The sequence below is a fragment of the Mixophyes fleayi genome, chromosome 7 (genome assembly GCF_038048845.1).
Source record: "Mixophyes fleayi isolate aMixFle1 chromosome 7, aMixFle1.hap1, whole genome shotgun sequence".
Lineage (NCBI taxonomy): Eukaryota > Metazoa > Chordata > Amphibia > Anura > Limnodynastidae > Mixophyes > Mixophyes fleayi.
Window position 1 is genome coordinate 39014950 of NC_134408.1, and position 16473 is coordinate 39031422.

Here is a 16473-nt window from a genome sequence, read left to right on the forward strand (position 1 = left end):
AACATTTGCCCCCTGGACTTTATTGTTGAGCCTCAAACATAATTGAAGACCGCAAATGGCATGTGAAACCAAGCAAGTGTCATGTATTTGAATGGATATGATTTGTTGCATATAATGTGTGTAATATGACACATTTGCTGCTACACTGTCAGAGAGACTGTCACAAAACTGACACATTTGCAAATGTAGCTCGATCATTGGAGATCATTCTAATGAAATGACCTGTCTAATATTATTTCTCATGCAACTAGAATTACTAGTTAAGGCTAGGTTAGGAGTGTTTTTCTGGATAAGAAACTATATACAGGTTTTTACAAATTGGAAATAAACTGATATTGTAGGCAGATGACTGTGTTACCTCTCCTCTAATTGGGTCTGGACTGCTGACCACTGCAGATTCTGCCACCGCCGGGTGTTCTATTAGAGCGCTCTCGACTTCAAACGGACCAATGCGATATCTAAAGACATCAGGGAAATAATTCACTCAGGTATTCTATAAGCAGCCAGAGTTAACATTTAACATATTTTATTTTGTTTACAGATGAGCTGGCTGTTCATCAGGTCAATTGTCTGCTTGACTGCTGCAGCCTTAACCACACTGCTATAATAATTTAAACTATAAACGGTAACGTCATGACAGGTTTAAGTATTGCAGTTTAATAGTCTTTTAGGTATCATGGATAGTATGGGCTATCATAAATAGGAATTAAACTGCAGGAAGAATTTAGGGATCATTGATCAGTGTCCGGCTAGACACCTTGGCAGTTTTAACACGTGTGCTGGAGCAGAGATTCTAAAGTGTATAGTGACCTAACATCCCAGGTGATAAGTAATCTTGCTGGAAAATAGCTCCAGTTTATTTGAATTGGGTTACTTGTGAAAGGGTTCATTACATATATGTTAATATTTGCATTCATTGTTGTAGAATTGAAAGAATGGAGAGATTAGCAAAATTCTGTAACGGTCAGAGTTCTAAATGCCCGCAATGTGAAGATGTGTTTGAGTGCTTTTGGCTTACTCCTCTGGGAGTGTCCCAAAATAAAAATAAAAATCTGGTCTAACACCACTATACTTCCCAGGCACATGGATTTTTACGTTAAAATTAAAAAATATGACCAATAGAGGGACAGAGTAGTATTTGATAAATTTATTTATGATAGCCAAGGTCTGTATAGCTATCATGTAATTGTCTCCTGTCAGTCCAAAAATTCAAGATTGGATCAAGTTGGCTTATGAAATAATAGGGCACGAGTGATTTCTACACACTACCAGAAAATCCCTACTACAATTTAAAATTATTTGGAGTAGGTGGATTGATTCCCCTTATGTTTTTAGGTTTAATGAGAAGTGTCAGTTTGGATGACTGAAACCAGCGGGCACCCATGGCACTAATAATGACACTACTCTCATTTATGTTTGTAAGCTCTGCTCTCTTTTGTTTATGTCATGTAAATACATACATTTGATATGTGGTATAAGCACTGGTCATTTGTTTTGCTTTTAAATACACAAAATGTAATATGGTATTATGCACTTGGACAATTTGTTAATTTATAATATTCACACTATGTGATATGCGATGTATGTTAGGTCAGTTTGGTTTTCTACTGTTTTGTATTCTTGTTATTTCGCAGCCAGTAAATAACTTTCAACGTTTGTATGGGTAACAGACCACCAGTGGCTGTACAGTGTATCGGGGCTATAAGGAAGATTATTTTTATTTTATAGTTTATGGCAATGCTGGCAATAACCAAGCAGAGCAGGGAAACTACTGCCACAACGCATGATAAATAATAAGGTCTTCCATGCAGAAGCGTGAGGGCCCAATCCCTTGTGATAACGGGGAGAATAAATAGAGCAAAGCAAAAAAAAAAAAAGCCTACAAGATAAGGCCATCCTGGTGAGGTGGGAAGGAGCCTGACTAGCCGTGAGTACCTGTGCTGCATCTCCCATAAATCCAAACATATACGCTTACTAACATCTATAACCTGCTTATTGTCAACCTATATAACTCCTTGCTAGGTTTACGCCGGATCTTCGGCCCGGGATTTGGGAAGGTCAAGAAACGACCAGACCCGAACTAAAATGTTCCAATTTACCCTGGCCAGCTCCTCTAGTCTTTCTGTAGTAGAGACGCAGTTCAAAGGAATCTCTCGCTGGTACAGGTGACTCTCAATTTTGTAAAATGCATTGAGGTCTCTTGGGATCCATCTGGAGTTGTGGTTCGGCAACAGGATCTCCACTACGCATTTGGTGGAAATGCTTTGCTCTACCACTCTTGTGACATAACATTAGATAATACGCTATGAAGGGCCCAGACTTTTAGTTTTTTAACCTCCCAAATGTTTTGATCTCCCAATACAAAAAATCATTGCTTAGACACTTAAACAATGCTGTGAATGTGGTGATCCCAAAACACTGGAAGTCTCCTGTTCCCCCGAGCCTGAAGGAGTAGTTTAACAGGATAGACCTTAGATATGACCAAGGATGATATTTCCATGTCTAGCCAAGTGCGATTCTCAGAATTTACAGCAATGTGGCTGCTATGGCTCAAGTTTAAGGACTCTCCTTCTTACCGCTCCTTTATGGTACGTGACTAGTCTCTCTTTGTTTTATCTAGGCAACCTGAACCTACTCCCTTGGTGGCAGATGAGCTACATCTAGATGTTCTAACTATACTGGAGATATCGGGATGTTCTTAAGATCTCCCCCCTTTCCTCCCTCATCCTCTTTCCTTCACATTCTACCCTTTTGTTTATTTGTTTTTTTACTTTTTGTTTTATTGTTCTTCCATACTGAAAAAATTTGAGGAGTGTTTTCCATATCTGTTTCAGAATATATTGATGTTACACTTGTTTGTTCTTTCCTCACTAAAGAAAGATGCCAAATAAAAAAAAAAAAAAAAAAAAGTTTTATCTCATTCTTTCAATGTAAGGCCTATTTATCAGGCCCTATCAACGAGATTACAACTATCAAAAATCTCTGTATCAAACCTTAACAAATAACTTTGGCTTTCTAAAGAAAAATATATATATAAAAAAGAACAATGAAAAATTACTTTTAATAGATTCATTGTTTGGGCACATTGAGTCACAAGAATTCTCATTCTTCTTGCCTATATATGCATATACTAGCTTGTGTGCCTGTGTTAGCCCCAACACGCACAGGACATTGTGTCAACACATGCAAACCAGCAGTTCATGAAGCACAGCGGGGATCCGAGAGGTTAGCATAGTATTCCCGGGAGGTCTCTTAATATTCAGGGAGACTAGGCAACTATGACACAGACAGACACACACCTCTATTCTGTATGGGGGCAATCTCACTGTTGAGTTCTCCTCAGGAAACACTGGAGGTGATTAAGTTATGACTAAACCTGTGCGCCCATTGTCTTGTAGTACTGATCTTCAAATTGCTAAATACGTCTGTTATCTAGAGGAAATCCTAGAACAAAATCCACAGTTTATGAGAGTGAGGGTTATTTGGTTGTAGTAGGTGTTGCACAGCAGACATGCGGGAGATTAGTCTACCTCCCTGGTAGATTTTCCAATATTCCTGCAGTCTCTCAGACATTCCAGGAGAGTAGTCAACTATGTAATGGAGACTATAATTATATCTCACGGTCAAGTTATAATGTTCTGCTACAAATGGCTTTGTACTTAAACACCATTTACCCCGAGGATAAGATGACATCATCGGATCTTCCAACAAACCAGAAATAGCCATCTTCATCCTTTATGCCTCTGTCTCCTGTGAGGTAAAAGTTTCCTCTTCGTGTTGAGGCTGTTTTCTCTGGGTCACCCTATTGATTTTGGATTTAATACAAAAGTCTGATTTAGTTAGATTATACATTACACACAGGATGGCTTGGGATTCATTTATAAACAAAAAAAAAACAGCTTCATATTTTCAAGAAATACCTATAATTTTATTTTTATGCAAGATTAGTGAAAAATAACTTCTTGAAAATAAGAACAAAGTACTCCCTTGTCCAAATGACTACTTCATTAAAGTGCCATTACGCCTCACTAATGTCACTAGTAAATCCTAGTTCCACAAGCTATACGCCTGATTAGGGAATTGTTTGTAGTGCAGGCTGCATAATGTGTATAGAAAATGCAAAAAAAATGTGTAGCAAATGCAAATATGGTTAAATGTTGGTGCAGTAATATCAGCCATTCATAAGAATAAAAAAAACTTGCCACAGTGTACCAAATTGTAGACTTTTTAACCATTATGTACCCTTTTCAGGGGTTATTATACTGTGTTAATTGATTGGTTTAAATGAGTAGGGTACCCTACTATTTCTCCTTCATCCACTTTAGGGGACACTGCTACCATGGGGTTGTATGAGGGCGCATGTAGTTGGCACTTAAATAGTTAACAACTGAACTTGCTGCAACCTGCCCTCTGCAACCCCATAGACCTCTGTTTTGTTTAAGTGTCCAAGGAGTTAAGTAGATACTGCTCTGCAGTATTTGGTGCTAGCTTAGTGTTTTATTAGAGCTGTTATCTAGGATAGGAGAGAAAGTGTGTAATTATTTACACTATTCCTGTTAGTTTGAATTGAACACTGTTCCGTTTTTTGTCTTAAAAAAAAGAGAGAAGAAACTTATGTGAAGTAGTTCAACAGTGACAGTCGCTTACAGTATTCCAGCGCTGCCTTTGTCAGAGAACACCGGCAATCTGTCAGTGGAGCAGCCATGTTGGAAGATACCAAGTCCGCCCCTTATGCAGAGAAGTGACATGGGTCTCTTTCGGCCACTAGAGAAGCAGGCTGATCCTGTGAGCATCGCATCACGAGCAGGTAATAAGAGAAACTGCACGATGGATTGTGAGCGCCAGATGGTGGACATCTCAGCGGGCAGAGTAAAAGGGATCTTCCCTAGAGATGTAGAACTATCCAGGGAGGGGAGTGTGCAAGACCCCCCTCAACTGTTGGTATGCCCAAAGGCGGGAGAATTTCACGCCAGAATTGGCTCCTCAGACGGACTCCTCACTGTCACCGGAGTGCACTGTCTGCTGCTGGCTCCCTTTCCCTGTCTCTCCTGACAGGAAGAAGACTAAGTACGCTGTGGGGCGTTTACTCTGGGCAGCATATCATATTTAGACTAGGGCATATTGGGTATCTGGAGCAGAGGGCCTTTTGTGCACAGTGTGAAGAAGGGGACCAGGACGCGCAATCCCAGGGGGGTGCTTCGCGGAGGAGCCTGTCTGGATGTCCTCTTTGACACAGTCAGTTTCTATGCTGGCACAGCTTATCAACCAAGCAGAAGTTACTGCTGCGTCTATGAATGTTAATGTGGGATCCTCCTAAGCAGTCTCCGGTGAGGCGGTTAATCCCGTAGCTTCTGAGAGTTCAGGGAGTGAGGTCCTATAGGCCCTCCCATCTCAGTTCCAGGTTACTCAGGCTGAGCCTGCGTGGTCATCCTCTGGGAAAGCATCTGGATCGTCTTAACAGGTTTTTATACTCTCGTAGACACTTGGCACCTAGGGCCAGCGCTCTCGCCTTTCTCACTCTTTGTTTTCAGAATCAAAGGGTTCATCTGAGCAGGATGGTGAGTTAGTAGAGGATACAGATTCCACACACTTGGGTGACTGGGATGACAATGACAGAAGCCAGGGCATTCAGGATTTGGATATGGCGGTGCGTGAAATACTTGACAGAGAAGCAGCCGGACGAGAAGTTTTCGGTTCCTCGCAAGTATATGATGCTTTACCCTTTGCAGGAGCAGGAGGTAGCTCGTTGGGAGCACTTACTCAGATTAGCCCGGCATACTACCTTGCATGTGCCAAGCTCGGCGGTCCCTCAGGACCTAACGGACAGCAAGATAGAGGGGTTTCTTAAGAACATCTTCCTTTTGGGCAGACCAATTGGTAGCAGGGCTGCAGGATTCCAAGCTCCTTTCATTGGCTCTTATCCTTAAGGAGGCTTAGGTTTACCTTTTTTGAGGCAGCTCAGAATGCAGTTTCTGTTTCCTCTTCTATATCCGAGTCTTCAGTGGCGGCTAGGAGAACTCTTTGGATTCACTCCTGCGATGCTGACGGGGAATCCAAGAAATCTTTGGAGGTCTTACCTTTTTCTGGCTTGGTACTTTTTGGGCCTGAATTAGATACCTCCAGTCGACTGACTGATCATGTTAAGAGTACCTTTTTGTCGGTAAACTCTCCTAAACCTAGGATTCCTAGGTTCAGTTCCTTTCAACAGTTCTTTCATGGAAGCACGAGCCCGAAGGGTCAGTTTTCTGTTAGAGGTAGACCATTTGCATCTAGAGAGCATTTTCAGAGAGGCAGAGGTTTATTCTCTAAGGCATTCCAGCGCCAAGGTCTGAGACCTCACGGCTGCGGGGGTGGGGGTAGCCTACAGTTGTTAAAGGATCAGTGTGCGGCATCCACCAGGGATATTTGGATATTGGGAATAATATCCAGAGGCTATATTATAGACATCACCTGCTCCTCAGAGATTTTTCCAGGTTCCATTGCCTTGCAATTTGATCAGGAGGTGTGCGATGCTCCTGTCGGTCGCTTCTCCTGGCCACTGGGGTAATTTGCGTGGTCCCTGAAGCTCAAAACCGTAAGGGTTTTTATTCAAATCTGTTCTTGGTGCCCAAGCAGGATGGATCCTTTCGACCTATCTTAAACCTCAAAAGCCTCAATTCACAATTTCAGGTGGACAGGTTTCGGATAGAATCAGTCTGCTCTGTGATCCAGGGGTTGGAATCCCAGGAGTTCCTCATGTCCACAGATATCTGGGATGTTTATCTATATGGTTCCATTTGGGAGGGACATCAATCCCTTCTTCAATTTAACAGTAAGCAGCTCCCACTTTCAGTTTTGGGTGCTTCCCTTCGGTCTTTCCACTGCTCCGAAAGTTTTCACGAAGATTATGGCAGTAATAGCGGCAGGTCTGCGTGCCCAGTGGGTGAACATAGTTCCAAACCTGGACGATTTACTCATCAAGGCCTTTTCGAGCCCTCTGTCTCTGACACTTTGTTTTCTGGAGCAGCACAGGTGAATAATCAATTATCTGAAATCCCAGTTGAAACCCCTACCAGAGGATGATGGTCTTGGGACTTCTGATGGACACCTTTCCAACGAGTTTACTTACCAGAGCAGAAGATTTGCTCGGTTCAGAGCTCGGGGTCTGGCTACTCCTGGATCATCCATGGCCTTCACTGCGTTTGGGGATACGGGTCCAGGGATTAATGGTATCCACGTTCGAGACCCTTCCTTATTGTCGGTTCCATTTGCGTGTCTTTCAGCAGGATCTTCTGAGACACTGGTCAGGATCTCCTTTTCATCTGGAGACCCAGTGGATTCGACTCTCCAAAAGGGCCTGTCTGGCGCTGGAATGGTGGCATCTACAGGAGCATCTGATGACGAGGCAGGTCTTTTGCTCCGTAGACTTGGGTCACAGTAATGACTGATGCCAGTCTGTGAGGCTGGGGGGCGGTGGTTCTCCATCTTCGCCTTCAGGGTCTATGGACTGACAAGGAGGCTCTGCTACCGGTAAACATTCTTGAATTACGAGCTATTTTGTTAGCCCTAGAGGGAGCACAAGCTTTTCTTCAGGGAAAGCCGGTTCGGCTCCAGTTAGACAACGCCACAGCGGTTTCATATGTAAACAGTCAGGGAGGAACAAAGAGCCCAGGAGCCATGCAGGTGGCGGAATAGAGTCTGGCTTGGGCAGAAGCCTGTGTTCCAGGGATATCAGCAATTTTCATTCCTGGGGTAGACAACTGGGAAGCGGATTACCTCAACAGGCACGCAATCCTTCTGGGAGAGTGGTCCCTGCACCCTCAGGTGGACTTGTCCAACTGGTCAACAGATGGGGTCTTCCGGATGTGGATCTGATGGCATCCAGGCACAACCATCAAGTGCCAAGATTTTGTGTAAGAACCAGAGATCCTCTGGCAGTGGATGTGATGTCCATACAGTGGAAGTTTCGGTTGGGATACCCCTTTCCACCAATTCCAATGCTTCTGCGGGTTCTACAGCGAGTAAGGTTGGGAGGTCTTCCAGTCATTCTGGTGGCATCAAATTGGCCTAGGCGTGTTTGGTCCGCCAACCGCCAACATCTTGTTCATGGCCGAAGGACTGGGTTGTGCTCTTCCCCTCAGACGCGATCTTCTCAGTCAGGGACTCTTCCAGCACCCGAACTTACCTCGGTTGGCTTTAATGGTGTGGCTGTTGAAGCCGAGCCTTTGGAAATCTAGGGCTTTCTCTTCTAGGGTAGTGGAAACACTCATGAAGGCTCGGAAGCCGATGTCTGCCAAAATCTATCATAGGATGTGGAAAACTTATGTTCAGTGGTGCGAGAGAAGGCGTCATAGCCCTGCAACTTTCAGTCTAGCCCAGTTTCTGGCTTTTCTTCAGGATGGGTTGGAAATGGGCCATAGGCTGAATTCACTGAAGGTTCAGGTCTTTCTATCTTTTTCAATGCCTTTGGCTTGTCTTCCCAATGTCCGTACTTTTCTTCAGGGAGTGCTGCATGTTCAACCTCCTCACGTACTTCCTCTGGCTCCGTGGGACCTGAATTTGGTCCTTGATGTCCTCCAATGGCCTCCATTCGAACCACTGGAATCGGCAGATCTACATTTTTTGACATGGAAGGTGGTGTTTTGTTAGCCATTGCTTCTGCCCAAAGGGTATCGGAGCTAGGAGCCTTGTCCTGTAGGGTTCCCTGTCTGGTGTTCCATGAGGATAGGGCGGTTTTTAGAACCATGTCTACCTTTTTTGCCAAAGGTAGTTTCTGGGTTTCATATTAACTAGGAGATAGTGGTTCCCGGCTTTTCGGGAAGGAATTTCTCCATCCGGCCCTTCTTCTTTGGTCTGTCTGGATGTTGTCCGTGCCTTGAAGATTTATATGGATAGGACTTCTACCTGTCGGAGGACCGACTCTCTGTTTGTACTTTATGATTCTTATAAGAGAGGAATGGAGCTGTGTCCCAGGATCTCACAGTGCACTCTACCCGGGCGGTGGGGGCCTCTTGGGCTGCTCGCCAAGCAGCTTCTGCAGATCAAATGTGTAGGGCAGCGATCTGGTCCTCTGTCCATACCTTTACTGGTTTTTACCAGTTCAACATTTTTGCATATTCGGACACCAGTTTTGGTCGCAGTGTTTTTCAGGCTGGTAGACCAGAGCATTCCCTCCCTTACGGACTACTTTAGAAGGTCCCCATGGTAACAGTGTCCCACAGAGTGGATGAAGGAGAAAAGATTTTTGGACTTGCGTTAAATCTCTTTCTCCCATTCCATCTGGGGGACACTATCTTCCCTCCCTTTTGCTGTTCTACGGTTTAGTTTGTATTGTGTACCCTTTTCTTGGGACTTTAGTATTACTGAGGTCTATGGGGATGCAGAGTGGAGGAGTTAGCAACAGCAAGTTTAGTATTTAACTATTTAAGTGCCAACTCCATGCACCCTCTTACAACCCCATAGTAGCAGTGTCCCCCAGATGGAATCGAAGAAAGATTTAACGTAAGTACAAAAATCTTCTTTTTGCATGTATTTCTATAGAAGAGATCGGTGTAACTGCAAACAATAAGGTAATTGATTTGCATAATCTGATATATTTAATTACTAACATTACTCATTTTCAATGTTAAATGTGGAAGATCATAGCCCAATGATGCAGTTTGTTTATTAACCTGAAATAAGAGTAATATTTTTGTGAATCGCATTGATAACGTGAACCAGCCTGCACTACAGAGGGGTTTCTAATGTGATGTACCACTTGTGCAGGCCTGGCCAAGCTCTGGCTCTCCAGGACTTGTGAAACTACAAGTCCCAGCATGCTTTGCCAGGAGATAGCCAGTCGATGCTGGCAGGGCATGCTGGGACTTGTAGTTTCACAACACCTGGATAGTCACAGGTTGGCCATTCCTGCACTTGTCCAGTGATTGTTTCCTTTTAAACTACGTGCTCATAGCAAATTCATAGGCTGCGCTGTCATGATTATTGTTTCAGCACCCATAATGGCTGTCTCCATTGTGTGTAGGTGACAGCAAAACATTTAAACATTTTCAATTTCACCACTAAGGACACTATTGCATTTAAGAATATGGATATTTCTTTGTATTTAAGCAAGGCAGTCATATTTGCATTATTAAACACAAATATATCTTTTTTGTGAAGTATAACTTCAAGATTTCCTGACTATAGTCAAGTAAAGTAAAAAAAGAAGTCCTATAAATGATCTTACCGTGTATTGAGAAAAAAGACAGAATGGTTTTTGTGGTGATATCCGGATTGCAATATCTCCTTCTTGATCTGAGGGCAAGATGTTGCCATCACCATCAACTATCTAAAATAATAAAGCTTCAGTTAAATAATAAATAGGTTAAGGGAGAGTTTTACGCTACTCTCTAGTGACAATATGCAAACGGTCAACTCCTATTGAACAGTGAGATGTCTGTAAAATGTAATTTAATTAGCAGCCCTTTGAGTCCACTCTTTATAGAGTGGAGCATGAATCAGTACTGAGACACAATCCTACCTATAGACACACTGCTTCACCCCTCTTTGGGCTAATCAGTAGGGGGGGGATATGGGGTTTTCTGTTCAGTATATGAAGTACTATTAATCTGGCCTCATTGAAAAAAAAAACAGTAATTGATTTTTTTGGACACAAAAAAAACCAAAAATAAATTGGGATTCTTACTATGCTATGTAAACAAATTCTCACAATTTTCAATAAATATAAGTTTAGGACCATTTAAAAGAGGCTATTAAACAAACATGAAGTGCTACTATTTACAATGTTATCCTTTGTTTTGACTATGGCTGGTTCTACAAAGAATATTGATATTTAGGGATAAGGAGTTAAGGCTGTTAAACTAAAAAATATACTTGATATGGATGCTCCATTTTCTGGATTCTATGGGGTTTCTGATGGCTTTAACTGTTTAATTACTAGGCATGCCTGGAACAAGCCGAGCCTTATTATCAGAAAACAGAGTGTTGTAGGACCAATAGAGACATCAGGGACCCTGGCAGAATCTGCTAACCACTTCCAAGGTAAGAGTGAATGTATTTCTGTTTATCTATAATTTCTAGATTTGTGTTGAGTTTTCTTTAGGTGCGAAACCCTATCCTGATAAACATTTGATCGTCAGCATCGATATGCTGACTACCACCAGATCTTGAGCACATGCTGGGTGCGATTGCAGGTCATTTTGGCCACACGTATGCAGTCATTTAGAACTAAAGTGCCCATTTAAATCCGTTGGTGTATGAGTATCCTACAATTGTTCCTGTACTAATTGGTTTCAGAGTATGAAAAATAATTTTGACATATTTGTACATATTAATAAAAAAAGATAAAGACGAATCCTGTACTTGGTACATAATAAACTGTTTTACTTTTCACTTATACGACCTAAACCCAGAGTTGTAGAAAGAGTGTACGTTGTGCTTGAAAACTACCTGGACATCATAAGCTGGAGAGGGCTTCCCCATGGATCCCGGCTTTAACTTCATTCCTTTAAATGTCCCACAGATCAGAACCTGGATAAAATAATGACTGTGGTTAGCTTGCTCCAGTTGCCAGTTGCCCCCCATCATGCCTGTCTAATGCAAATAAAGAACTGTGGTAGTAAATATAAGAATGTACCCAATAATCACCAAAACTTTACACTGTAATACACAAGTCTTTCTAAACAAAATGCTAATGTAATTGGTTCATTGTTTGCATATAATAGTTGCAGAGGATTATGTATGTAATTTTAGTATATTTTTATAGTGATTTTTATTTTATAAAAGTAAATACTACTAAAACTTAAAATAATAATGTTATTATTGATATAGTGCTTTTCTCCCAATAGGACTTAAGCACATTCAGTGAGTGTCCGAAATATTCAGTCACTTCTCCATTGAAACCTAATGTCTAAATACCCAGGCACACATGCACGCTAGTGTCCATTTATGATAGAAGCCCATTAATCTAGTATGTTTTTGGGCTGTGGGAGGAAACAGGAGTACACCCACGCAAACACAGAGAACACACAGATTAAGCCCTGGTTGGAAATGAACTCCTGACCCCAGCACTGTGAGGCAGCAATACTAACCACTGAGTCAAGTTCAGTGGTTATGAGCTCAGGATTGAATAACAAAGAAAATAAACCACATCTTGGCTCAAACGAGAATACCTTAGAAAAATTTAAAATTGTGATGACATCCACGGGGGTATAGCAGGTAAATTTGCCATATTTTAAGAAAAATATCTATATTATTTTCTGAAATAGCCATCAATTTTTTCAAGCAGGCAGACCTTATTAATACGATTACCTACTGCTCTCCAGCATAATATAGGTTGACTCCATTTAGAGGCAATATAGATTATAGCATGTGCACACTGAAGTGTACCTTTTGCTTGCAGAGAGTGGTGTGCCATTTTGTGTAAAGAACCAATGTTCATGAGAGTAACCCTATTGGCGCTGGTTATCTGCACATTTATAGTAAAGATTCACACAAAGTGCCTCTTTGATGTCACTGGTTCATAGTGAATTGAGGATGCGGTCTCATGGATATCACTTCAGCCCCCAAAATGGCTGCTACCACTAGAGGTGACAAGTGTATGTTAGAGCAAAAGTGCAGCACTCTTTACTTTGGAGGACAGCTCACACATGGTTCTAGCTGTACACAAAGTCTGTTTCCTCCAATTACAACTTACAGTTTCAGTTTGGCCATAACCTTCATAAATGTCTAACCCAGTGCTGGATTTCCAATGCTCCATTACTTGAGGATTGATAGGCTCGCCGGCACTGACACAATGTTCCAGGCTTTTGAACTTGTAGCTTTAGAGACAAACAGAAATACACAAGTAATTCACTTAATAATCATAGTTACACAAGTTATCCTCATGTAAAACTACATTGGTGCATTTAAAAAAAACATCAGTTAACCATAGGCGTAGTTAACTGAATGCTAAAATGAAAAACAAATTTGTATAATTAATTATTTTTTCATTCAATAATCCACATTGAATAAATGATGCCAATATGCGTAAAAATAGGCATTGCAGCAGAATGACTGCTTTATTAACCAACCACATGCTCAGGTTCTTGTATAGTATCTGTATATAATATGTAGTGATCTGGTATTTTGTAATATTTAATTATTTATTTTCAACAATATTGTTATTGAAATCTTTCAGTTAAGGGGGTACAGAAAGAGGGGAAGAGGACAGACTGCAAAGGGAAGAGGGGTACATAGTAAGGGGAAAACACAATACGATGCATGTCACATAAGCAGTAAAACCTACTTTAAACAAGCACACAATAGAACCACTGGAAATATGACACAATCATTGGGGACCAAAGGCGTACCGTAGAAAAGGGCTCAAATGTTTGGGTCTAAGGCAAGGTGGGCCCCACAGATGGTTGGTAAGTGCAGAATATAAGCTTATAAGAGAAAAAGTCTTGCCAGCCAAAACAGTTCATATGACGGGACGATGCAGCAGTAGTGTAGGGCACCCCTAACATCTCCATTAGGGGTACCCCTAATTTTAGATATTATCTTCTGGGTGGGTGGGTAGCAGCCCTCCATGCCTGGGCTATGGAGGCCTGAGTGGCAATGAAAATTTGACCAATCACGTACCTATCACAGGAGGGGAGTTGAGGGGGAAGATATTGGAGGAGCGCCAATTCTGGGGACTTAGTAAGTGTTTATTGGGTGATATTTTGAACCAGAAAAACAGCATTGAGCTAATGGACAACTCCAGAAGATACCGTAAGTGCATCCAACATCACCGCCAACAATATTTGGAGATATTAGACGGCCACATCTTGTGCAGTTTAGCCAGCGTCAAATAAAGCCTGTGTAACAATTTAAACAACATCTCCATATGGTTTAAACAAAGGGACATACGTGAACAGATACAAAAATGGACTCCCATTGAGCTGTGGTAAGGACGAGGGCCAAGTCGTGCTCCCAATGGAGTTGTGAGGGGAACTTCAAGGGTTTATCGACATTAGAGAGAAATCTATACCAGAATGTGCTACTTGCCTTATTGACTCCCCAAGTCTGCAATATGTATTTTGAATAATTCTTAAATTAAAACCACAGGAAGCATCCATGATGATTTACAGCAGACCGTATGGCTGAGGCTGGTTATGTGTTTAATAACCTACAGATCAGGGGCTCACATAGTTCAGATCATAGATTATACAACACAGTCCAAGTTATAGTATCTCCAAAGGCAGTTTATTATTTATTTCATTCAATATATTATAATTAAAAGCTGTATTGTGATACATACAGTATTTTGTTGATAAACATAGGTGAGTACTATTACTGTATTATTTTATGCAATAAGCTCATTAGAACAGACACACTGGATTTTACATGATTAGTGCGTATTTACCTAGCCAGGTTGTGCAGTACTAGCATACGGTAGGCAGTTGGAGCGGAGCAAAAGACTGTGATAGGGTAGTTGGTCAATGTCTACATGAAAACAGAAAATATTTGTCATTGCTAGTCATGAATATGACAGTACCATTCCCTGTATCAATAGGCATAGAGTTAGAAAGTAAGATCTCTGGAATATGACGGTTCCATGCAGCAGAAGGGGCTGGGACTGGCGTGCAATGCATCTGCCACAGACACTGTAGCACAGTACATTATTTGTAGAAAAAAAAATATTAGTGGAGGAACACTAACCAATTTGCACAGAAATATATTGTGGTATTTGTCTGTGCTAATAATAAAAATCTATATGAAACCCTCATAGTAAAACTGTATCTAGCTGCATAACCAGTTACTATTAGATCCAGTTTATACAAGATCTATCAATGTTGGCAGTAGAGTTTTCTAGTGCTCAAGAACTGTTTTACATGAAAAAATATTTAAAATAAATATCTATTTACTAAAAACAGCTGTGCCCCATTGGGCAAAATTTGTGCGTGAATTAAAAAATAAATACAGTATATCTACAATAAATGTAAATTAAAACCATACTATAAGTTAGCTCTCATGTAAAAAATACGTATGTTTAAAATGTCTATATAAACAAGACACTATTTAAATTTGCGGGAACATTTGTAAGAATATTATTAAAAAAAAATTACATTTTTTTTACATTTTTTTATTTAAATAAAAAAAAAAAAAAAATATATATATATATATATATATATATATATATATATATATATATAATTTGTCCCAATGTGGTAAGTTTTACCTGATCCCCCAAAAAATTAATAAAATAAAACACCATCATTAAAGTGCACACTGCCCACACACAATGTAAAAATAAATCTATAATTGTATTTTTCTTATAGTAATAATGTGAATATTTATGCAGCTATTACTAGATACAGTTTACCATGAATCTATTAGAGCTGGCTAGCAAAGGAAATGTTTCGTAAGCCTCCTCCTCCCTCGACTGCCTACAATGAAAAATCTCTAGTAACAAAGCTACATAACACCACAGAATTTCCATTAAAAAGTGGACGTTTTTAGCATTTAATTTAAAGACTGTGTGGAATAATTAAAAGGACAAAAAGAGAATGAAACCTTAAAAACAGAATGTCAGCTAGAGAATGAAGTGGAGAATTATTGTATATTTATGAGAAGTAACAAAAGACTTCTTAGAAATCTTTATAGATACATCATCACTATATTTCCATACAGATAAGAGACGCTTTAAATGTATGGATGAAAAAGACGGGAAAAAATATCTTTAAACAGTAAAACCGCACTGTAACTGCCTTTAATAGCAAAAACATACCTACATGTTTATAGCGAGTAACTGCTCTATCGAGTAACAGTGTTTTCCTGCACTGATAGGTTTAATAGTAATACATGCTATCCATTCAAAGGACAGGATAAATGCTAGGATCCTTAAGTTTCATACCATTTTGACCTGACTAGATAAAATATTAGTCATGAGAACAGTATTGTTGACTCTTCAGTAAATGAAACTTGATAACTACCAACAAGGATGGACGATAAACTCATGGACTACAGTCACTGCCAAAACTTTTGAAAATGACACAATGATTATTTTTCACAAAGTCTGCTGCCTCAGTTTTTATGATGCCAGTTTGCATATACTCCAGAATGTCATGAAGAGTGATCAGATGAATTGGAATTCATTTCAAAGTCCCTCTTTGCCATGATAATGAACTTTATCTCAAAAACAACATTTCCACTGCATTTCAGCCCTGCCACAAAAGGACCAGCTGACATCAGATCAGTGATTCTCTCGCTAGCACAGGTGAGAGTGTTGACGAGGACAAAACTGGAGATCACTCTGTCATGCTGATTGAGTTAGAATAACAGACTGGAAGTTTTAAAAGGAAGGTGGTGCTTGAAATTATTGTTCTTCCTTGGTTAACCATGGTTATCTGCAAGGAAACACGTGCAGTCATCATTGTTTTGCACAAAAAGGGCTTCAAAGGCAAAGATATTGCTGCTATTAATATTGCACCTAAATCAACCATTATCATCAAGAACTTCAAGGAGAGAGGT

General features: G+C 40.6%; 1 protein-coding gene across 2 annotated transcripts in view; it reads right to left on the reverse strand.

Moving 5' to 3' along the window:
- The window catches only part of LOC142097673 (acyl-coenzyme A synthetase ACSM3, mitochondrial-like), a 28644-nt gene that overhangs the window by 3512 nt on the left and 8659 nt on the right, over positions 1-16473 (reverse strand). For both annotated transcript variants that reach the window (XM_075179723.1, XM_075179724.1), the window contains exons 7-12: positions 14366-14445; positions 12674-12797; positions 11428-11508; positions 10205-10306; positions 3675-3802; positions 359-458 (exon numbers count right to left, since the gene is read on the reverse strand). In XM_075179723.1, the coding sequence (XP_075035824.1) occupies positions 359-458; positions 3675-3802; positions 10205-10306; positions 11428-11508; positions 12674-12797; positions 14366-14445 (615 nt within the window). The remainder of the gene's footprint in view (positions 1-358; positions 459-3674; positions 3803-10204; positions 10307-11427; positions 11509-12673; positions 12798-14365; positions 14446-16473) is intronic.